At 43.2% G+C, this 25295-nt stretch overlaps 1 protein-coding gene across 2 annotated transcripts in view; it reads right to left on the reverse strand.

The window, feature by feature from the left end:
• PTPN1 (protein tyrosine phosphatase non-receptor type 1) overlaps positions 1–25295 on the reverse strand; it is a 68334-nt gene that overhangs the window by 19840 nt on the left and 23199 nt on the right. Inside the window, exons 2-3 of one of the 2 annotated variants that reach the window (XM_015078387.3) lie at positions 3709–3799; positions 95–195 (exon numbers count right to left, since the gene is read on the reverse strand). In XM_015078387.3, the coding sequence (XP_014933873.1) occupies positions 95–195; positions 3709–3799 (192 nt within the window). The remainder of the gene's footprint in view (positions 1–94; positions 196–3708; positions 3800–25295) is intronic. The other variant, XM_027046643.2, reaches the window with a different exon arrangement.

Raw genomic sequence — 25295 nt, forward strand, 5'->3', positions numbered from 1 at the left:
CTTATTTGAGGTATAAATGACAGTACTCTAAAGTTCTTAGGCTGATATCAAGTAAGGCCGAGAGCCATTAAAAAAACGTGGACAATCCATTCACCTGCGTAAGAATGTAACTCCTTTGGGCTTCGTCCATCTTTATCAAACTGGCATTGATGTAGTCATTATCTTCTTGATGTAGTTTAATCCGACTGTGGTCAACTGAAAGGCAAACCAGAACTCAAAGGTTAGTCCTGGAGGACCAAAGTGTCTACACAGGCAGTGCACCCCATGGGGAAAGTGAAAAAGGTGAGTTGGTGGCATTAAGGGCGTTCACACTGGCTGAGGCCATGGTGTTTTAACTGAGATTAGTCATCACTATGGGGACCACTTAGTATTTGGAGAAAGGTTTCTGGAAATGTTTCAAAGCTAATGCTAAATAGTAACAGACAAACTACATTAAAACATGGGTTATGTCCTAACTGGGCAACCTGTTCTTAGGTCAGATCTTCCTTATCAGTGCGCCACAAATCAGGAGATAATGGGGAGAGGGTGTCAAGGGATCTGTTCTCAGATGCCTAATATATATTTTTATTAGGTAATCAAATATAGCGGCTTCAATCTTTAAGAGAAAAAAATCCACCAAAAATTTCACCTAGCCCCTACAGCTCTAGTTGGTACAATGAGCTACAGTTGGTAGGATTTATGATCGTTATCTCCACCTACCCTGTGTCTAATGGATTGAAGATGAAAATGACCTAAATATATAGTGGTGTGAAAAGTGTTATCTTTAATTCCTTCATATAAGGTTTTTTGTTTTTGTTTCTTTTAAGTTTCAAGTGTAACATATACTTAAGTGATTCTAAATATTCCAAATTCAGAAACCGTCATGACCAAAGACATTTAAAAGAGAGTTTTTCACTGGAAAAACTAAACCCTGAATCCAAGACTCTGAAGGTACATTAAATGTAATTGTCAGACTAGGTTTTTTTCTCATTTAATTTTTCTTTTCTGCGGGGGGGGGGGGGGGAAGAAGGCAAAGAGGGGGAGAGGGAGGGAGGGGGGGGAGAGGGGGGAGAGGGGGAGAGAGAGAGAGAGAGAGAGAGAGAGAGAGAGAATATCCCAAGCAGGCTCCATGCACAGCACGGAGCCTGACACAGGGCCCGATCCGACAACCCCAGGATCACGACCGAGCCAAAACCAAGAGTCCAATGCGCAGCTGACTGAGCCCCCCAGGCGCCCCCCAGGATGGTTTTTAAAAAGGAATTCTCATTTGGAAATTCTGCCCCAGGTTACTGAAAACACATGGCCACTTTTTCCCCCTTTTACCATGACTTTGTCCCAAAAGCAGTGCTTCCCTGAGGCCACTTTCCTTAGCCTGCCGGTGCAACTAACAAGAGCAGGTGGGCATTTTTATTTCTGGTTTGACACAAGGGATGATGAACTCAGGTGACCGCTCATGAATACTATCTTTTCTTCCCTAGCCCAATGGGAAAGGACAAGTTAACAGGGACACATGGTTTGGGGCTTTTTGTTGTAAAAGATTTCAAAGAAGGGGTGCCTGGCGGGGGGGGGGGGGCAGTCGGTTAAGGGTTCAACTTCGGCTCAGGTCGTGACCTCACGGTTTGGGAGTTTGAGTCCTGCATCAGGATTTCTGCTGTCAGCACAGATCCTCTGTCTCCCTCTCTCTCTGCCCCTCCCTTGCTCACGTACTCTCTCTCTCTCTCAAGATTAAATAAACATTAAAAAATTTTTTAAAGGATTTCTAAGAAATGTTTTGAAAAATTAGCCACCACTTGGAAGAATGTTTCTCATCAGAGAGGAGTAATACAACTTAGGATAGTTCGGTAGTATTTAAGTCATGGAGATAAAAGATCCCCCAAAAGGCTATGAGACCATACAACTCCTTGGTGGGTTAGAAGACCGGGCTCCCACAGCACCGGGCGACCCTGGAAAAACAACTCCTCTGAGAGCTGCTGGGGCTTTCCCAAAGTTGCCAAACGGAAGACAGACGACAAGGTCACTTTCTACCTTGACTCATTCTCCCCCGATCCCCCATGGCCCTAAAAAGCCAATTATCTGTCCTGCTGGATAGTGGAGGTGGGGGAAAAAAAGAAAAATTGGGAGGGACACTGGGGTAAAAAAGCTGCGAGTTGTTTCCCGGGAAGAATATTTCAAATGCTGTGTTTTCTCTGTGGAAAACTGGCTCAGGAATCCATTTAGAGTCCTGAGGAGAAAGGAGAAGAGGGGCATTAAGACGACATCAGTCCCTACCGCAGAGCAAAGCTGGCGAGGGCGGGGGGGGGGGGAGGGGGGGAGGGGGGTGTCCTCGCTCCGCGTGAAGGATGCCGACAGGACTGTTCTGTGAAACGCGGCGCAGCCGGCCAGGACCTCACAGCACCGTCACCGGAGGAGAGCGTTGTTTCTTTAATAAACCCCACTAGGTGCCACGGCCGCGACATGCTTAGCCAAGAGTGTCGGGTGCTGGAGCGCAGTCACGTGCCACCTGACACCCTCCACTGCAGACGCCCCTGGCGTGCACCTTCTGCTCACCCGTTAACAACCGCCTCGACCGCAGCCAGCCTTTATGAGTGAGACATGGAGCTAAGCGGCTCATGCTATTCTAGTTCACCTTCACGGAGTCCTGAGATCTGCGCAGCTCCTGCTTTACTGAAGACCAGAGAAGGGAACCATTCGCCTGAAGCCACACGGCTTGTAGGAGGCAGGCTGAGACGCACCCCCGGGCAGGGAACCAGGGCAGCGCTCACAGGCGGACCGCCTGGTGCCAGCCTAGGCGCACCTCCGCTCCCCTCCCCGGAGCCTGCTGCTGTACAATTGGGGGGCGGGGTGGGGGAGCGCTGCCAACTCCCCTGGAAAGCACTGAGCAGCAGCACCCACTGCCACGGGGCAGGCGTGACTTCGCAGGCATGCGGGAAGTGCCAGTGTGAGGGATGACGGCCGGAGTCGTCCGTGTCCCTGGCAGATGGAAGGGACCGCCACGGGGGACGGTGGCAGCTACAACCCTCCCTGACGGACAGGGTCTAAAAACCCTGGAGGGGAGTCAAAAGGTTCGGTGGGGCCTAGAGGAAATGGCAAAGGTCGTGCTCTTTAGTCACAGCTCCAGTTTTTCTCGCTTTACCCAAATTCTAACATGGTTCGTTCTTTCCTTTTGAGAGAGCAGCAGATTCAGAGCCGGTCACCCCGAAGGCGGAGGTTGTCAGAGGCCGGCAGGCACAATGAGAGCTAATGGCAAGAAAGGGCTAGAGGACCGGTGCTGGCGGTAGGGGTGGGACTTGAGGAGCAGAGCTGTCTTCAGTGGAGGGGGACCGCCGCTCCGGCTCCTTAACGCCTGGGCGGGGCATCGTCACAGTTCAATATGACGCTCACTCGGGGTCTAATAACGCTGTTGCTGAGTCACCCAGAAAAGGTTATATTGTGCCTACTCTACTCTGCTTCAGCTGGTAGGAAAAGGATTCATCATAAAAACAGTCAAAGCTAAAAACAGTGCTTTGAACTCAGCTGCATTTTCCAGAAACTGAAATCCTACTCCTTCTACAATCGTGGAAAAAATGAACCATTACTATAAGTCTCTAATGCCTTTATAATAGGAAACAATCAAGTCATAAACCTCTACTGCTATCAATCTGTTGCCAAACCCTGGGGCTCAAGGGGTCCTGACTGAGAAGCCGACGCAGTGGAAGCAGTGAGACTGGTAATGGCGATGTGAATACTTACAGGGACTGACATCTCTGTACCTGTTTCGGTTTTTGTTCTTAGGAAGCTTGGCCACTCTACATGGGAAATCACTGGCTTCGTGTCGGATATCCTACAAAGAAAAAAAAAGGAAAAGAAAAAGATAAAGAGTTCTCTTTTGAACTCTCTGGCACCAGGAATCCATCCAGACATTTGACCGAGCACGGGCTATGTGCCAGGCACTGAGAAGACCCAGTAGAGGAACACACATCAAAGAGAGCTGGGCAGTGTGGGAAATGCAAGGTGATAATTCAGAGGCACGTACAAGGTCATGAGAGGAAAACAGAAGAGGAACAACCACATGGCCACAGTGGGAGGAAGGCGTGGGGCTGGGAGCTGGAAAGACGCGGAAGACAGCAGGGAGATGCAAAGGAGTGGGGCGGTGAGGGGAGGGGGTGCATTTCGCTCGGCAACATCCAGCCCAGCGAAGGCTGGAGTGCACATCTTCTGCAAGGAACGGTGAGTGGGCTGGCGGGAGCAACGACAGACGGCTGGAGCACATGGGTGGGTAGGCCAGATCGCGGAGAGCCTTGAACGTCATGCCTGAGAGTTCCATCTGTAACCTTGCGTAAAGCTACAAGTATTGAGGGCAGATAAAATGCACCTTTATGCCAACAACTATTCGATTGCTTTCCCAGGAGACAGACAAATCCCATTATACCAAATGGGTCAGAAAGAGAAAGTGTCTTGATTAACGGCAAGCGTCTGGAGTAACAGAAGAGCCAAAGTATGCCTCCTGCTGATCACACACATCTAGTTTTGCTTTCCTAAAACACCACTATACTCCCATTTAGACAGCTTTTCTTCTTAACTTGTATTTTATGATTATTAAAAGATAAGCTCATACAACCATGTAAACGTACTTACTGCCACTAAACCGTACACCTAAGAATGGTTACAATGGTAAATTTTGTTAGTATATTTCACTACAATTAAAAAAAAAAAAAAGACAAACTCACAAGGGAGAACAAGAGAAGACAGCAACAACAGAATTTTGGAAGCTGGGAATCTTATTAGTAGCTGGCAGGTCTGAGAAAGCTCGATCACAAGCCAGCAATGGGGAAAAGCAGAGAACCACCCTGATTTCCAGCACAGACTCCTGCAGAGGCTCAGAAGTGCCGCCTCTGGATGGAAGGATGGGATTCGCCACAGGGCTCAGGGCTGGGGCCGTCTGGGAAGAAAGGGATCTCCACCATCCCCGCCGCACCCCTTCCGTGCAGAACTCTGGAGAATCATTCCTTGGAGGATGTAAATCAGGAGGCAGAGTGCTTTCTAGGTGATGTGAGCAGACAAGAGGAAGGACCTGAAGATACTATCACCAGGGCACATAACCAACAACCAATCAACAGCCCCGCCAGAGGGCTCACACCTGGGTCAGGGATGATGAGCCCCTTCCACCTGTCAGAGCTCTGAATCTGCCCTGTGAGCCCCGACTCTTCATCACGCACAGACAACCACTGATTCTAAGATTTAAGAGGAAAGCCTCTAATATCAAAGAGATTTACAAGAAAAATGACAGGGAAAAAAGCCCCTTGGAAGAAATAAACTGCAGAGAAAACAAACTTTAAAAAAGAGATGAATATATTCAGTAAGATAAGAAAAGATATTGTATCCATGAATTAAGAACAAGATGTTAGGTAAAGGTAGAAGAAAATCCTCCCAGAAAGTAAAGCACCACCTATCCCCCAAAAACCCCCAATAGAAAACTAGGCAAAACAAAATACAAAGAAAAAAAAAAACGAATAGTTCAAGGAAATCTTCAGACCTATCAAGTGTTCATCATAATAAGAACAGATCTATACTAGGCACATTAATACGTGATTCCAGAATCTCTCAAAGAAAATGTCCTATAAGTCCCTGAAAAGAAAAAATAATGCACTTTCAAAGGATAAGGTCATCAGAATGACTTCAGACTTCGCCAGAACACTGAAAGCGAGACAGCAATGGAGCAATGCCTTTAGAATCTGAAGCAAAATGATCTCCAACCTAGAATTCTATATCCAGCCCAACTGTTATCAAGTGAGAAGGTGTAATAAAAACATTGCACAGAGGCAAGATGTCAAACACCTTACCACCCATGCTTCTGGTCCTCAGCAATCCACTGAGCACAGGTCTTCCATGTGAGGGAAGAAATAAACCAAGAAAGAGAAAAATAGAAGATGTAGTAAAGAAAAAACAAAAAAACAACCAAAAACCTGACACAAGAGCAAAGGCAAAGGAAATTTCCAAAGAAACTGTGGAGGGAGGTGTTCGCAGGATGACGAGTATATACCAGACCTCGGAGCAAGGGGGCCAGACTGGAGCAGTGTGACTCGAGAGACTGAATGGGTCAATGACATGCCTTTGTCCACTGTACCCACCATGACTGAATGAAACCACCAGAGAAAAATAAGGAGAAGACCTGAAATCCAGGAAATAGGGAATCCAATCAAGAAAAGCAGAAGGAGTTCCTAAGATGACAGCTGTGTGTGTCAGGCCCAGAGACCAAACAATCCAAGAGAATGGAGGTGTCTGTCCAGTACAAAAGCCTCTGAGACAAAAACTAAAACCAAGAAATCAGCTGAAATTGCTCTGTCCACTACAGCAGCCACTTCCTGCATGTGGCTCCTGAGAGCATGTAAGTAGTAGCAGTCTGAAGTGCATGCACATCAGATTTTGATGACAGTGTTCAAAAAGGAAACTAAAGTATCGTAAATATTTTCAGTGGTGTTCGCTAAAACAACATTTTGGACATCCTGGGCTAAATGAACTACTATTAATCTCATCTTCTTTTTACCTTTTTGCCACTAGAAAGGGTGAAATTATACATGTGGGGTGCATTCCTACTGGCCAGTGCTGACTGACCTGGTGGAAAACTGTCCAAGAGGCTACAAGAGGTATGGGAAGAATCAACAGGCAGAAAGAACGCCACGCGAATCAAAGTACATACGGCAATTATTAACTACGGGAAAACTTTAAAGAGGAAACTACAGGACGATGCTACCTGTGACTATGTGTGTAGGCAAATAATGGAAATGAATATCGTTTTAACCAAAAGGTGTAAGATACTGGGAAAATGGGGAAGGGGAAGCAAAGGGGAGGAAAAAACAGAAAGGATGGCTGTTCAAGAAAATGAAATCCTCTCTGCCTGTGTAAAGGTCTAAATGAATGAATCAGAAAATAAACATTTTCCTTGGAAATAGGGAGACATAGACAAATGAGACTAGCAGAGTTGAAAATGGTTTCGAGCAAAGAGACTGCGGTAATGGGCTGAGGTGTGGACAAAAAAGCAACGGCTTTTATCACAGACCTATTATGGTCCCCTTTCACTTCTCAGGTCACGTGCAGATCGACTTGGATTAAAAAAAAAAAAAATCCCCCATTCTGCTATTCTACTTATTTAAAGAACTGCAAAATGGCGGGGAGGTGTTTTTGACTCACACTACAAATGAACTAATAATTTGAAAAGGCATGTTTACAGATTATAAACCTATCCGAGATTAAGCAAAATAACCCAGCAGAACACACTCATCACATCATTTGTGGATGAAATTAAGCTTGCAGGGAAATGCTATACAACACAGACAAATAACTCAAAGGAATAAAAATCTAAGTCTCAAATTTGTTTTCTTTAATTGGAAGCACTTAGCAGCAGATACGAATTCGGCCTTGGGCGGTGTGTGTGTGTGTGTGTGTGTGTGTGTGTGTGTGTGTGTGAAAAAATTTGGTCAGTCCAGCTGGTGTGACTGAATAAAGACAGAAGAAATAACTGATACAGTTACACCACTGAACCAACAAATATTCACTCTGAGGAAATAAGGGCCAAGATATGAGTAACCGTGGGCAACTGATTTTATTCAGCCAAAGGATTATATTAATATATACTGTTTTGCTGCCTGAGAGAGGAAGAGGAAGTAGAATTTGGAGTGGTCATTTGGTCAAGATGTTGAGAAAATAAGAGGTATTCATACAATACTTTTTTAAAACTTGATTTTAAAATGAAGGTAAACTCATAAGAGTGAAATGCACAGATCTTAAGTGCAGTAAAGTTTTTCTAACCAACTTTAACCTACAAATAAGAAAATATACCCATTTAAGTGTTTCTCTACATTATAGTATCATATGGGAAATACATGCATGTTCTGAATACAAGCCATTTATGTTTCATTTAGTAAAATAAAATGCCAGGATTACAGTCTTAAACTTGAGGAGTGATAAAGTACCTTTAAAGTTAAAGGCAACTAATAACAGCAGTTTGGAAGTAAAATGGACTATACCAAAAACCTTCACAGAATTAAAGCAAAATAAGATCTCTGTAATGTAAAACGGTAGTGAAGGTAAGCTAACTTTCCAACAGCTGTAGAAAGAGCAGAACACTAATGACTAAGTTTAAGGAGACTTCCATCGCTAGCATAAAATATCCTTACATCATTTACTATGCTGACCGAGATTAAATAATCTTAACAAGTGTGTAAAATTTCCACAGAGAAAATAAAATAAAATAAAATAAAATAAAATAAAATAAAACCCTTAAAGTGGATGATGAGAAGCTGAATGCCAGGGGAAATGTGGGAGCGAAGCCAAGAGGGAAATAAAAAACTTGCCATTGAACAGGTTTCCAGAAGCATCTCTTAAAGAGAAATGCCAACATTTCCAAATCAAAGTGTACCTCAGCATTTTAAATGAGACAGGATCTCATTTCATGAAATATACCAATGCAGAACAAATAGATTCTTTACCTACCCTCACCCTCTCCTAGCCAGTTCTTTAGTGGCTTTTCATGAGCCTACTTCATATTCTTAGTGTAGATTTCAGAAATGTGACAGAAGAAAATAGCATGTGTAATAGATGTCCAAGGTTCACGCTCTCCTAGAGATAATGCGATAATGGGTTACTGAAGCAGGCTCAAGTTTGGTCAAAGCTTACAGGTAAATGACTGAAATTACATTATCATTTTATACAGGCACTGGGCACTCAAATTGATCTGAATCCTCTCCATAGTGAACTATTTTCATGAAGAAAATTAAATTTTTCACGAGAAAAAATTAAATTCTTCCAAAAGTATGATTGAGCTGGGCTAGAAAGTTGTGCTACAAATGCTTGGTAAATTATAAACAAAACATCTGCTGAACCAGAAATTCTACAGGCAAGGAAGGGAACAGGACAGAAAGTAACATTACCTGAATAATTTCTAAGGCTAGTTCTTGATTCCTATCCTGCCCCACTCATTTAACGAGGTAACCGATAACCTCCCAGTGAATACGAAGGACTCATATACTTAGAAAGCTCCAGTAACAGAACGAATTAGGGCCCAGAGTGAATTCATTTCTGTATGTACTCATGAAAGCTCACCATCCATTATTCAAATACCTCCCAAATCCAATTAGGTGAAGTAAAACTTGGGTGAAAAGCTGACACATTGTTTAAGATTTCTAATTTTTATCTTAAAACACACAGGCATAAAAGCCAGCCCAGCCTTGCAGACATAGTTTCATGTTTACAGTAAGCACATCATTGCGTTAAGTATAGGTTTGGTTTTAACACCCTTTTGTCTTCAGTCCCACAACTGGGTGTCCCTTACTGGCTCCACGGTAAAATGCATTAGTCACTTTCAAACTATTTGACATGTGACGAGGTAGACAGCATGGCATCCATCAGCAGCTGGGAGTCTGACAGAAGTGCCTGGATCCTTGCCTCTCCACCCCTCCTAAGCCCAGGCCCAGGCCCAGGCCCAGACGACTCAACTAGATTTTGTGGACTGAATTAACGAATGGCCCCAAAGGCTCCCAAAACTCAGAGTCCTTGCTTCTACACCAAATGCTTCATTTCATCGTGGGACAGAAATGTACCTGAAAGGGAGGTTGTTTAGCAAATGTCTGATCCAATCCTATTTTCAATCATCTGTTACAAAATGGAAGTTACTAGAGTAATAATAATTATTATTATTTTGCTTTGCAATTGGGACATAGAGTCTTACGATAAGATAGCACTGGAATAGCTACTAATACATGGATTCAAAGCAGAAAGGGCTAGCTTTTAATGGTTCTGACAGTGATCTGTTTTAAAAGCCTAAAGGAAGAAAAACCTCCGGGAGTACTGTGCACTCACCAGGACTGAGGTGAACTACCAAGTCCCTTAGCACCTTCAACATCTATATGCCCCCCTACCCCCACTGTACAAACGGTGGCCTAATTTGATTTTTCGAGCTGTTACCTAGTACTTTATGGAGGTCCTGGCTCTCAGAGATGGACAAAGCAAGCTAGATTGAAGGGAAATGCTGACGTACAGTAAAGGCAAGAATTTAAAATGCAGTAAGTGAACATACAGGGGTGTACGTTTCCTGGACACTTGCTGCGGCTGCCAGCTGAACAGGGAGATATATATAGAAGCAGGGGGAGGGGGTGCTAGCCTAAAATTTTAAATACCAAATCTTCAAAGGAACATGTAGGACAAATCTTGTTAATCATCAATCTCATTATTAAGGAGAACATAAGATTTCTGTCTGACAAAGTATAGCGTTTCTGTGTAACTCTAAGAAATATAGAAATCATCCAAGTCAGAGGCTAGGGTATTTCGAGTTAAAAGCAATACAGTATTCTTTATATATGGAAGTTACTAGAACAATATTATTTACTACAAAAACCTTAGGAAAATGTCTATTATATTTACCTTTATATAACTGACATACAAGAAACCATATACTCAGTATCATTAAATTTAAGGACAAACTACAACATTTAGATAACAAAGAAAGAGCTTAAAATTTAGCTAACCAAGGCTGTTTTGGTTTAGGTTTTAAAATGACGATGTATTAGATAAAGAAAGATGCTGTAAAGTAAACCCAGCACCTCCGAATCTTCAGTGGTGCCTGAAAGAGAGCCAGAGAAAGGAGGGAAAACTGGTCAGCATGTAAAAGGCAGCAAGATACACAAAAATCATCCCTGCCAGCATCTGAGGCAGTGTTGGGTCATTCTGTACGCTGGTCTGGGGCAAGGTTAAAATAATGGAGCTACAAATCACTAACAGAACAATTATGTCCATCTGGGAAGTGACATGGAAAAAAGCAGAATCAAACTGCTTTACAAACCACCACCAGCTCCCCCCCTCCCCGCCCCCCCAGCAAGGGGATAAGGGATGGGGGGTATGGAATACCCTTCATGAAGTTGGCTAGGGGAACAATCTGGTGGAGAAGGTGGAACAGATTCCACGTGTTGATGTACACCCTCTGCTCCGAATACAAAACAATGGTCAATTACATATAGAGAAAAACACAAAGGCAGAGCTCGGCTCAAACACAGAACAAGAATGAATGCAAAGGAAACAAAAGCCCTCCCACTCAAAATGGCCTGTGCCGCAGTACCAAAAACACAGAATAGTACTGGTTCTGAAAAAGATAAACCAACAAATCGGCTAGAAAATAAGTCAATCCCACGTGAAATTTATTATACACCCTGTCAGGCACTTCATAGATAAACATATTTGAGATCGGGGATAAATGAAGGAATCATTTTTTAAAAAGATGTCATGAGTAAAAAGAGGGAGAAATGAAACCAGAAGAAGTAGATGGGAAAGAACAAATGAGAAATCTTAGAGATGAAATTTAAAAACAGAAACAAAACACAAAACTTCAACGGACAGTTAATAAACGCTATATTGAACACGGTCAAAGGAGGAGTAAACTGAAAGCCAGGAGGGAGGAACAGAGTATGAGAAATAGGACACGTGAAGGAGCAGTTTAGACAGAGGAGAATGGCCACAGGGCAACCTAAACAGTAAGTCAGTACCCAGACACGGCAGGGTCGGGGTTAAGCTGCAAACTATTAAGGATAAAGAATCTTTAAAATAAATTAGAGTATCTTTTGGGAGCTTAACAGAGCTTTAACATTATCACTCAATTTTTAACAACTCCATGGTTACATAGCCATTTAAAGTAAGAGATCTTAAAAACATAGAAAGGGACTGCTGTCACTGATGATGACCCTCGGGCATTTACAAAAGAACAAAGTCACTTTATGTATTTGTGGATCATAGCTACTTTTGATTCTGTAAGGTCTTATGCAGTTTCAGAACTGAAAATTATTTTCCATCTGCAGTAATAGGACTCATTTAGAAATGAAGGATCTTACCTTTGAGAAAACCTTGTGATTAGTGAGAGCATATTGACATGGTCTTCTACTACTGAAAACTTTTGACGCAGATAAAATTAATTCCGAAACAACACTCTGAGTTCATTATAGGAAGCTACTGCAACCTTTACGTTATTTGTACATGAAATAGAATCATTAACAAAGAGGTATAAAAACTGCTTTTTTAGGTGTCACGGACTCTAAACTTCATTTTCACAGTCCTAAGAATACTTTTTTTTTTTAATCACTTATGTTTTCTGTTAAATGTCATGACTTTCACCTTGGGCAGAAATCAATAGGCAGAAAATGAATCAGACTTACAGTAATTGATGTCAATAAAACACACTGGAACCAGTATCTTTCTAAATGCTGAGAACCACAAAGCCATTCCTGTAAGAGAACAGTCTCAAAAACGGAACCTACTTTCGCTTCTGTTTTGTTTACCTTCTGCTTTCCATAAGGACAGTTTAAGTACTTCACTCAGGCCCTGGGGTTCTGGCACTCTGCTGGAGGACAGTGCTACAGTTGAGTAAGGACACAAGTAGCTGCCAGACACACGAAAGTGGAAGGCTCACACCTTCCTTTACAGGGAACCAGACTGCCAACCACCAGCTTCCTCCCTCCCTGGTTAATTTCCCTAAGCTCAGGGGTCACAGGGAGGGACCTTAGGAACCCAAACAATATTCCCATTCTGAAATGACGGAGAACAACGCTTATAAAATTGCTAGGATACTCCCGTGGATGATTGAGGAGTGTGAACAGGAGGCAAACACAATATCAAAATGAGAACAGCGTTGGTTAAGAATTTCTTTAATATTCCAAGTTTCTGTTGCCTGAACCAAGGCTTCTGCATTATCGTCGCCAAGCAAGTAAATTTTCTAAATACTTTCTAGATGTAATATGCTTTTCTAGACACCATTATGAGGATCAGGATGAAGAAGGCAGGCACTACCAATGCCTAAAAGCACTATGAAGTGATTAGTTCTTCAGTGAGGCCATAAAAATAAAGTGAGAATTTGGGGAAGAGAGGAAGCAGGTAACCACGCTCTTCCATATGGCTTTCCAAAGAACTCTGTGTAAGGATTAAGGAAGCAAGGCTTAGATTCACTATGAGTCCCCTCAACTCATCTAAGTATCTACTGAGTACTGATTATGTGGCAGTGCATATAAGGATGTACTAAGGATATAAAGAAGAACAAGAGAGGCAAAGTCCTGCCATCAAGGACCTTGCATTCCCCTAGGGAAGACCGCCAGATAAACAGATGCTCAATTCCAGCTAGGTGCTGTCATGTGGACCTCTCACAAACACATCTGGGACGACTCATCAGGGGTATACAGGATTAACAAGAACACAGGCAGATTAAAGCCCCCAAGCAATTGGACGTTATTCTACCTACCCCCCCCCTCCCCCCCCCCCCCCCCCCCCCCCCCCCCCCGCCACCATCAGGGTCTGAACACTCTTGGGAAGGCGGAACGACTGGTTCAAAAGCCCCTGCCTCTACGGGCACCTGCATCTTTCTTTGTTGCTTCTTCCTATGGATGAAGTTTAGGGTTCCAGCACTGAAATGTGCCTGAGAGCAACAGTACCACACTACAGGTATAAAATCACATGCATCAGACATTATGGGCAATTTAAGGATAACCTGATCTAAGCACAGATTTCTCATCTTTTTTTTTAGACCTTAATTCATAAGTGAGATGTAACCTTACAGACGTAAAGCTAATTTAAGGATGTTGCTACACAAACAGCAAAGGTCCCCAAACCTTCAGGGCTTTAGGAGAAAATCTCCTCAGGCCAATCTGTTGAGAGAGGACCCACTGACAAAAACTGAAGTCATCGGTTTGGCGTCTATTTACTGTTTACCATATCAAGACAAGCCAGTCTTAATATGGGTTCCAAGAGACAAAAACCCATGTGAGCCCACAGCCCGCAGTTTTGCTTTTGTACCATGAAGTCATGCAACACTCAGAGTTACTTGAAATCACCACCCAAGAAAGCATATCTGAATGCAGCAAGTCAAAGTAACACCAGAAGAATGACTTTACAGCCACTTTAACGCAGTTATTTTAAAGTCCCTTATTCATTACATCAGCACTGAAAAATTGTTCACTAGTGGCACACATCACATGCACCTACTCCCAAGACATCTGGACAAGGAGCAGCACTGGCACAAGAGACCACTGCTTCAGGCCAGAGGAGCCCTTGAAGCATTCTTGGAGAAAGGTGCACTCTTTGCTTTGAACATTCTAGCAGTTTTGACAAATGTATGATGGCATGCACCCACCATTACGATATCAAACAGTATTGTCACTGCCCTAAAATCCCCATGCTCTACCTAGTCAGCTGGCCCTCTCTCCCCACAAACCCCCGGTAAACACTGATCTTGTTACCGTCCCGTAGTTTTGCCTACTGCAGAAATGTCATATAGCTGGAGTGACATCCTGTGTAGCCTTTGTCCACCTCGCTTTATTAGGCTGTCTGTTTCTTAATATATGCAGTGTTCCTGATGGACTCTGGGCACAAGTCCCTTGGTGGTCATATAATGTCGCAAGTATCTTCCTCTGGATCATCTGACTTTTGCTGTGGATCAAACTACCCCAAAACACAGGGCTTACAACAACTGCTTATTTGCTCATGATTCTAGAAGTCAGCCATTTGAGCTGGGATGGCTTGTCTCTGTTCCATGTGTTACTGACTGGAATCAAATATGCACTTGTGGTCAGCTGGTGGCCCAATGGCCTCACTCACATACAAACCTGATGCTTGGCTAGCTGCTGACAAGGGTGATAAGCAAGAAGTAAGCCACATGTCCTTCATCATCCAACAGGCTAGCCTGAGCTTGTTAACAGAGTAGTGATTGTAGAATTGTCGAAAGCAGCAAGAGAGGGCAAGGCTCAATATTCAAGTACTTCTTCAGGCCTCTGCTTGTGTTGTGATCACCAATATTCCATCGGCCAAAGCAAGTCACATAGCTAAACACAAATTCGAAAGTGGTTCTCTGCCTCTTTATGGGAATCACAGTGGGAGGGGCAGGCAGACAGGGGTGGGAGGAATTTGGCCTACTTCTGCAACCTCATGGCCGCTTTCGATGAACAGAAGTTCTTAATGTCACTGAAGTTCAATTTATCAATCTTTTCCTTTTTATGGTTCGCTTTTTGGGCTGTCTTAAGAAATATTTGCCCATCTCAAGCTCACAGATACATTCACCTACCTTGCTTTTTGAAAATCAAATGAAGAAGAAATACGTTGTCCACTCATTTTAATTTGTATCTTGATTATGCCTCAGAACGTTGGCATAAAACATACAGGCAACAATGTCACAGGTCTATCCCTTGCAGCAGCTGTATGCGCGCCCAGGAAGCACAGCTCTCACAGCAGGTGCTAAGTGTCCGCTGGATGATGCACACACAGTGATCTCTGTCTTTTGCCTACCAATCTTTGAGAATATTAGCATTTTTCTTATTCATACAACCTCATTGCAGATTTCATTTTTTTAATGTTTGTTTATTTTGAGAGAGTACGTGCACACACGCACATAAGCAGAGGAGAAGCAGAGAGAGAGGGAGAGAGAATCCCGAGCAGGCTCAGAGCTGTCAGCAAAGAGCCCAACGTGAGACTCGATCACGTGAGATCACCACCTGAGCTGAAATCAAGAGTTGGACACTTAACCCACTGAGCCACCCAGGAGCCCCAACCTCTTTACATATTTTAAAGCCATCAATTCTGTCAGTGCTGGAAACCACTTTTCCAATTTACTTGTACATTTAAAACCTTTTATGTATGGGAAATGAAATTTAAATGTGGGAGGATGATCAGAAAACTGTCAATATATTAGCAATACAGCAGCTACTGCTAGTTGGCAAGATGATGAATTTTTTTTTTCCTATTGCTTTCCAGTATTTCCTACAGGGAATATGCATTGCCTGTGCAAATAGAAGTTTAAAAGTAGTTTTACATTTGTATGCATTCCAATCTATTGACCTTTTCCTGTGCAATTTCCCCTACTGCTTGTAGCAGTAGAAAATCTTTCTTCCTCAATATGGTAATGCCACTTTTTAAAAAAAACATTTAATCTTAATCTATCTGAAGTTTATTTTCCTGCTACAATTATCAACTACACCCATTATTAGCCCTTAAACTTCACACTGAGTCTGGTTCAGTCAGCTTACCAGCTGCACCACACTTAGTGCAATCTGTGCTTGTGTATTACAGCAGCTCAAATTGTGTATTACAGAAAGCTCCTCCTTCCTCTCCCTAAATTCAAACAGTAACAAAACACAGCTGCATTTGATAATTCTGACTTCAGAATGAACAAATCACTATTTTTCAGAGACAGATGAACCATTACAATTAGGTAGAGTTGTTCTTTAAAGATGATGATGCAGCCTAGACTCATTTTTTGCAACTATTTAGCAAACTAAAAATCAAAAGGAACATAAGAGATTAAAATAACAGGGAGTTTTTAAAACCTACAATAGTAGTTCTGTAGTTAGAATGAATACTGTTACTTCGTTCTTCTTCTGTAAGGAAAGAATGGGCAAGACGGCTCTGATACAAAAATCCCCCCCTCCCATATTTACCTAGTATGTATTACCATGCATATAAACTTGTACCAAATACAACAATTTAAAAAGTTATTTCTATTCACCATGTTCATAAGCAGTTCTATTACAAACAAAATGGCAAAACATAGCTCATCATGTCAGCTGCTTGACTTCTAACTTTGGTCAAAGCAAATTTAAGTTTATTATACTTCATTAAGTGTATTTCATTAAACTTTCAGATAATATCTAAGTAGCAGTATCTTAGCAAATTAAATTAGTACATCTTCCCACCTTTTCAACATATTTAGTGAGATGAGGTTTTTTTGTTTTTGTTTTTTTTTAAGGTTCTATCCCTTCCTCCTCTCCAGTCAAAAGCCTTGGGCTTTTGGGTTCTCCCTTCTTAGAGCTGAATATATAAAAAGTACATTCTCTACACAATGGAAAGAGGCAGTAAACCTTTGCTAATAACATATGATCAATTTTTAGAAGCTTTTGAAGGCTGATGGATGCCAAACCATTCCTCAAGAGGGTTTGCTCAATATCTTAATGCCACAACTAAAACTATACAGAAACCAAAATCCATACACATATTGCTAGATACAAACTGGAGTCACTATTATTACATACATAACTGAAAGCTACTGGAGAGGTAATATCCTTTAAAGATATTACAATTAGCTAGATATTCTTTCTCACAAAATGACTAGCAGGAAAACAAATCCTAAGGACCAAATGGATCAAACAATCAGGATAAATAAAGAACTTTAGGGGTGACTGGGTGGCTCAGTTGGTTAAGCGTCCGACTTCGGGTCAGGTCATGATCTCACGGTTCATGGGTTTGAGCCCCGCATCGGGCTCTGTGCTGGCAGCTCAAAGCCTGCTTTGGATCTGTGTCTCCCTCTCTCTCTCCTCTCTCTGCCCCTCCCTTGCTCGTGCTCTGTCTCTGTCTCCCTCTCTTTCTCTCTCTCTCTCAAAAATAAACAAACATTAAAAAAATTTTTTCAAATAAAGAACTTTAGAGACACTGAATCTAGTGACATTTTCATGTAATAGCACTATATAAACTCAAGCACATCACTAGCAGAACATTCGTTTCCCTACTGTGCCGAAAAGCAATCTTGGCAAGACTACTCAGAGTGAACAGTATAAAATTTCCCGAAGATACATTCACTAGATGGCAGGATAGCTTAAAAGGCCAGAACCGTAAAGTTCTTTTAAAGGTAAGTGGCTTTGCCAAACAAATCTACTCCTTAAAGCAAACTCTTACACAAGACACCAAAGTCAAGTTTTGACAATGACTTTCAGGATCAAGACCACAGTGTATCACTGTACTTGCAAGCCCAGTTTTGCCCTTCCGTTTCAAGTTGTGCCAAATGTCGATGAGGCAGGTGGTTAGGTCGCGGTCCCTTCCTCAATGAGTTTCCCACTGGGTGGGGTTAGAGCACCTGTAGTCACAATCAAATACTGTACAAAGTACCGATCAGACGGGAAATCTATTCCAAAGGAAAAGGGGAAAGACACCAAGGCTGGCTGGCTAGCAAAAATGGGAACAGTAAATTCAGGAGTAACTAACGGCGGAGCGGCCCGACCTGGTGCCGAGGGAAGAGCTCGCCCTGGCTCTGCGGACCAGTCGCTTCCCCTTGCAGGCCTGGACTGGCGTCAACTGGAGGAAACAAATCAGACGGTTATATCCCAGCTGTTTTGCCCAGTATGTCCCGGCGACGTTGCTTGACAGGAAACCTTGGCAACTGAGGCCTGGGGTGCAGAAGGGATGCCCATTCTTCCTCAGAGCAACCTCAGAAGTTCGCTGCCTGGGCCACTGACTCAGCTCCTGTAATCACAGCAAGGTCAGAAGGAAGAGGAGGCCTGTACCACACTACAGCAGCCTGTGCCCCACGTCAGTGTGCCCAGGGCACACACAACACTTCCTAAACTTCCTGCCTGCATTCAACGGGGCTGGAGAGGCTTTCCGGGAAAGATGATACAGAGGTCTCCGCCACTCAAAGGAGCAGACGCCAGGTCGAGCTTGTTCACCAGCACAGCACGATTCCTGCAGCGGGGCCCTCAATAAGGATTTACTAGGTGAGTGTGCTAATAATAAGCAGGTCAGAACCACCAAGGGAGAGCTATGAATCCGGAATTGAGAAAAGAGCAACAGCATGAGGACAACCGTGGAATACAAAATAATGACTGCAGTGAGAAAGTACTGATGACCCAACTAACTTCGAGAATTCTGCTCTCTCTTTGACCTCCTCAGCACAGGGCACAAGGGTGGTTTTCCAGCAATGAGTAATTTCCTGCTAGGATACCCAGGGAATGGCTGGGTGTGAGAGAAACATTTCTTGGAAGGATGTGCCTCTCCCCCACCCCCACCTCCATTTCTCCTGCAGGCAGAACCATTTTCTGATGGGATACATTCCCGGAGAAGGATACGCTCCATCAGAATGTACACCCTTCCCTCAAATCTGGGATGCAGCAGGGTCAATGGCTGGGATGACAAGAAGGATTTCACAGGGAGCTGCCAAGCCAGGCTGGGGAGGGACTCAGTGCGAAGCACTCCCAAATCACGACATACGGGGACCCTCCGCTACCAACACTATTCAGGCAGGAATGGGAAGAAGCACTGTCTTGCTAGCCCTTGTGCCTAGCAGAGCTTGCCACCGTGACCAGCCCCCAGAGGCTGTATTCTGAGCACATTTCCAGGCCGACGGGCATCTGGCCCAGACTCTGGATGCTATCATCGTCTCCTTTCACTGACATTTCATCTTCCTCTCCGAGGCCAAAGGAGAGGTGCTTCTGGCTTCTCCTATCCCTGAGTACTCAATTTTTGGTCTTCTTTTTAAAAATTTTTTTTAACGTTTATTTATTTTTGAGACAGAGAGAGACAGAGCATGAACGGGGGAGGGGCAGAGAGAGAGGGAGACACAGAATCCGAAGCAGGCTCCAGGCTCCGAGCCATCAGCCCAGAGCCCGACGCGGGGCTCGAACTCGCAGACCGCGAGATCGTGACCTGAGCTGAAGTCGGACGCTTAACCGACTGAGCCACCCAGGCGCCCCGGTCTTCTTTTTTAAAAGAAGTATTTGTTATGATGCTAGGACTTACTTCAAAACATATCAGAGCTAGGAGGGGTTAATGGGGTGGGGGGTGGGGAGTTTAGATGAAAGAAGACAGGCCCTGAGTTTGTAATTTTTCAAACCAGGTGATGGATATGTCAGGGTTCATTATACTCATCTCTCTTATTCTGTACGTTTGAAATTTTCACGAAGAAGATTCTTAAGACTCAGTTTTTCCAAGTAGGGGGATGACAGGCTGAGATGCAGGTTTCTGAGTGCTTACTCTGGTTTTATGATCTGGGAGGTGGTAGCCCCAGTGACACAGTTTTCCCTTCCTCCTGAGCCCTCCACACAGAGACACGAAGCAACAAGGGCAGATGACTAACTCGGACAACTAAAACAAAACCAGTGGCAAGGCGCCCTTGCAGTCCTGAAAGTACAGGATGTAGGGACCAGACACTGAGAGCCACAGTGGCATAGCACCTGTGTGGGAGGAAGGAGACTCAAGACCCCAGAGGGTTCTGACGGCTCTGGGATCAGCAGAACCCCCAGGTCACCAGCAGGTGCTCACCGCAAAGCGTGTCGGCCAGTCTGTGTTAGCGGCCAAACTGGAAACAAATTCTGCGGGTTCCAACTCCCAGGCTGTGCCAGGCTCTTCCTCCACGCAAGGCGCTGGGGCATCCAGGTCCCACAGACTCTCAAAACTGAGCACAGAAAGGCCCTTCTAGGACAAAGCCCTGCACTGAGGAGAACCGTCTAGGACTAGAACAAACTGAGCAAGATATGGGGAAAAGGGGCTAAGGAAAGAGAAGGCTGAGATAAGATAAGTCAGATGGGAGGAACAGGGGAAGCAGATCTTAGAGAAAGTCCAAGGTCGGTTTAAAATAACTTCACAAAGGCATCTCAAGAGGGAGCCAGAGAGCCCTGAGCTAGAGCATCTATGGGACCCACCCCTTCCTTCCTCAAACTACAAGGAAACCGTTCGCTTAAAAATGATCTGAAGACAAGGAGTAGTTGAGCTTCACACACAGCATCACTGGACGAAAGAGAATAAGGGACACAGCAGTATCTCTGCAGGAAATAAAAGCCAGCTGGAAAGACGCCCAAGACAGACGAAAACCAAGCCAATAAGCTAACAGAGATTAAGAAAGCAGTAAAAGCTATAGAAGAACAATATAGACGAGAGTGAGGAATCAAGAATCAAGGTGGCTGGAAAAAAGAATGATTTGAAAAGAGAAATAAAAGAAATCAGGAAAGAATTAAAAATAAAATAGAGATATAGTTTCAGACATGAAGACACAACAAGGAGGACCATGAGAGCAAGCATGTTTAACGCCTTAAAAGAAACATCAGGGGGACCTGAATACAATTTTTTTAAAGAAATAAAGAGAAATAGGTTTGTTGCACTATTCTTACAATTTTTTCTGTAAAACTTTTTGAAAAAAAATTTTAAAAATTAAAAAATTGTATTTAGTAATTTTTTTTAAGTGATCTATACCCCTAATGTGGGGCTCAAACTCACGATCCTGAGATCAAGAGTCACATGCTCAACTGTCTGAGCCAGCCAGGAACCCCAATAGTTTTTTATTTTTTAAATAAATGATGAAACATTTTAAAAGTTTTTGAGAGAGAGTGAAAGAAACAGATGATGGGCAAAGAAGATCAAACAGAGACATAACAGGCTAAGTCCCTGAAAAAAGAAACCAAAGCAATGTAACAAAATACTGAAAACTCTAATTCAAGGCATTCTCAAGGTTGATTTAAATAAAGGAAAGGTTTGAAACTATACATTGAAAAAACACATAGACTTGGGGGAAGAATGACTGAAATAGCTACCACCATGGCATGACTTAATAAATGAATCAGACTCTGAAATAAAAGGTTAAAAAATCCTTTGAGAATCTAGCAAAAAGACCCAGTTACTTTTAAAGGAAGGCTAATGAGGCTGTCAAACATCCACAGCAATGCTTTTGCTCCAGAAGATAATGGAGTAACACGTTTAAGTTATGCAAGGAAATAAAATGTGATCCAAAGATTTTTATATTCAAAGTGGCCTTCAAATATCAAGGCTGCAGACACACTGTTAAGAACATGCACCATTAATTCCATAAACCTTTCCTGAGAAATCTGGTAGAGAATGAGCATCAGGCAACCAAACCAAGGAGGGAAGCTTAGGGAAGAACTGATAGCAAGCATTAGTATTTACTAGATTTCAGACACAAGGTCAGCGGTAAGGAGGACAATGTACTGTGTAATAACGTAGAGAACAAGGATCAAAAGGGAATGGGGGAAGCAGAACAGGAAGAATTTTTATCTTTTTTAAATTATTTTTTTACATTTATTTATTTTTGAGACAGAGACAGAGTGTGAGTGGGGGAGGGGCAGAGAGAGAAGGAGACACATAATCCGAAGCAGGCTCCATCCAGGCTCCGAGCTGTCGGCACAGAGCCCAACGCGGGGCTGGAACTCACGAACCGTGAGATCATCGTGACCTGAGCCGAAGTTGGGCGCTCAACCTATTGAGCCACCCAGGCATCCCAGGAAGAGTTTTTATCTTGCTGATCAGTTTTATGGGTATCAACTGAGAATCTTCAAATATCAACTGAGAGTACCTCAAATCAGATGCTGGCGAAGAAAGAAGAGAACAGGAATGGCCACTACGTAATGTCAAGGCTGCTCACAGAAGGGAAACCCAGTAACAGCCAAACACTAAGGGCACATAATAAAGATACTGGTATAGAAGGAATCATTACAAAACACAAAAATTCTTAAATACCAAAGGACTTAACCATTTATAAAGTCCCTCCTCAAAAATTATAAAAATAACATGTCCAGAGTAGAGAATACAAAGCTATAATTAAAAAACTTAACCAAGGTTAACAATCTAGTAGCGTCTGCTCTTCCAAACTTTTCTTCAAACACATATCATGAATTCTTTCTGCTGGTTTTTACACACAGGCTCACACTACACACGGTATCTTAGAATAAAGAGAATCTCGTAATGCAGCTATCTCACCTGCCTTCGTTTACTCTTTGTTTTTTTTTAAAAACTGCATTTTCCGGGCATATCAATCACATTAGCAAATAGACTAAATCTGATTCCCCCAATATTTTTGCAATAATTTAATTTTCTTGTCTTATTACTTTACCTAGAACCTCCATAACAAGGTTCAATAAGAGCTGGATTGATTAAAACAAAACTTCAGCACTTTAACAGGTTTGAGATTTAGGTTCTTGTAGCTTTCTTCTATTCTTATGTTATTACATTTTAATGATTAAGAGCTGCCGAACAAGGCCAGCTAGAACTCAATAGTTATTTTTCACCAGGGAGAGCCTAGCCCCTGTCCTTCTGGACAGAAAAAGCTCTCTGCCTTCTCTCACTGCACAGACTCTAACCTCACAATCATACCTAACTAGTTTTTCTCCTCAGGCCTTTCCCATTTGCTTGGATAAAGACGCTAATGGCTGTCATCCCCTGCTTTTACATTTTCTCGAGTCAACTATCTGCCCGATGTGCTTTTGAGCTAACCCATACAACTGGGCAAGCAGTATCAACCATCCCGATGGCTTCTCTCCTGCTCTCTCATGCTTTCTGAACTCAGTCACTCTAAAACAACTTCCTTTTCACCCATCTACTGTTTCTTTCCTTTTTACACCCCACCATTGAAAAAGCCTCATTTAGAAAATCTGAACAACATTGAAAACCAGATGACACGTGAAAATCATATGACCACTGAAAGTCAACTGCCCGTATCTGTAACAACGCGGGTGGTGCATACCTTTTGGGTTACTTGTCCCACAGAGCAGCAGTCATGGATCGTCAGATGATGTTACCACCTGAGAACATTCACTCAAGAGTGACAGCAAAGATTCTCAAAGCCTCCTGTATTACTGGTACTTTCCCTATACGTTTTCTCTTCTACTTTTTTTTTTTTTTTTTTAATTACAGGCAACTTGACATTTCTATCACTGTTGGGCCTTTTTCAGACATGTTGACTTTAGTCCATTCCGAATGGCACTAAACGGTTCTCTCTCGGTTACAAACAATCCAGAGTATCTTTCAGCACCAGGTCAGAAACTATAAGCTAGCTTAACAGTCCATAAACAGTCAGCAGGCTAGTAAAGTACAACCAGATGGACAATTCTGTTTCCGACCTATTTATTCCTCTCACAGGTAATTGCTTTCTTAAACACGTTTAGAGAAAACACATGAGCATGACAGGGATATAAGATTAGGGGGAGGGACGCTCTTAAGGAGCAGAATACAAAACTAGAAGTAAACCATCAAAAATAGCTTTTTGCTAATACAAGAGTCTGTGGAAAACAATACAACTGAGTACAAGTAAAACTGAGGAAATCTGAATAAGATGGGCAAACTGTATCAATGTCACTATCCTGCTGACTGTGACATAGTTTTGAACAATGCTACCTTTTGCAGGGGGTGCTGGACAAAGTGTACAAGGCGTTCTGTATTATCTCTCACAACGGCATACAAATCTACAATTATCTCCATAAAAATGATAATTAAAAATATGACTGACAGGGTGCCTGGCTGGCTCAGTCAGTAGAGCATGTGACTCTTGATCTCGGGGTTGTAAGTTCGAGCCCCACATTGGGTGTAGAAATCACTCAGAAATAACATCTTTAGAAAAAAAAAAAAACAGTTGACAGAATTAGAGACAAAATGTTTATAGTACTTATATTGTACAGTGATAGGGATAAAGGTAATTTTTACTCTTTTGTTTGTTTTCCATAGTGAACATATTACTTTATAATGGAATCCAGTATAAATTAGAAATATAATCATTCTTAACAAGGTTAAAAGGAGATATTCAAGACTTTGGACTTTTAAAAAATACTTTATAGGGGTGCCTGGGTGGCTCAGTCAGTTAAGCATCTGATTTCGGCTCAGGTCATGATCTCACCATCTGACTTCGGCTTAGGCCATGACCTCACGGTTAGTGTGTTCGAGCCCCGCATCAGGCTCTGTGCTGGCAGCCTGAAGCCTGCTTCAGATTCTGTGTCTCCCCGCTCTCTGCCCCTCCCCTGCTTGCACACGCTCTCTCTCAAAAATGAACACTAAAAAAAAATTGTAGGGGCGCCTGGTGGCTCAGCTGGTTGAGCATCCGACTTTGGCTCTGGTCATGATCTCGCGGTTCGTGGGTTCAAGCCTCGCATCGGGCTCTGTGCTGACGGCTTGGAGCCTGGAGCCTGGAGCCTGCTTTGGATTCTGTGTCTCCCTCTCTCTCTGCCCCTTTCCTGTTCGCACGCTGTCTCTCTCTCAAAAAATAAACATTAAAAAAAATTCTTTCACATACCTTACAAAATCTCAAGGAGTAGAAGTGATATAAGACTTCACAAATCACAGGCTTCTAGTATGAAACAAATCCTTAATTTTTAAAATTTGTATAATCCAGGGGCGCCTGGGTGGCGCAGTCGGTTAAGCGTCCGACTTCAGCCAGGTCACGATCTCGCGGTCCGGGAGTTCGAGCCCCGCGTCAGGCTCTGGCCTGATGGCTCGGAGCCTGGAGCCTGCTTCCGATTCTGTGTCTCCCTCTCTCTCTGCCCCTCCCCCGTTCATGCTCTGTCTCTCTCTGTCCCAAAAATAAATAAACGTTAAAATCTGTATAATCCAAGGGACTTTCTAGCAATAAATAAACCTCCAGGAGTCATTACCTCAAGAGATGACATACTCTAAAGACCAATACCCTGGCCACACATGCCTTCCCTGTGTCCTCACAAACCGCTAAGCCACTTCTAACCCAAGCGCTCACCACCCCTTCCTTCAGGCCTCGCTTAAGCATCCAGTGACCCCTTCAAACCAGCTGAAAGCCCCAAGCTTCAACACTCTCCTGGCACCTCTCA

Source organism: Acinonyx jubatus, chromosome A3, assembly GCF_027475565.1.
Source record: "Acinonyx jubatus isolate Ajub_Pintada_27869175 chromosome A3, VMU_Ajub_asm_v1.0, whole genome shotgun sequence".
Classification (NCBI taxonomy): Eukaryota; Metazoa; Chordata; class Mammalia; order Carnivora; family Felidae; genus Acinonyx; species Acinonyx jubatus.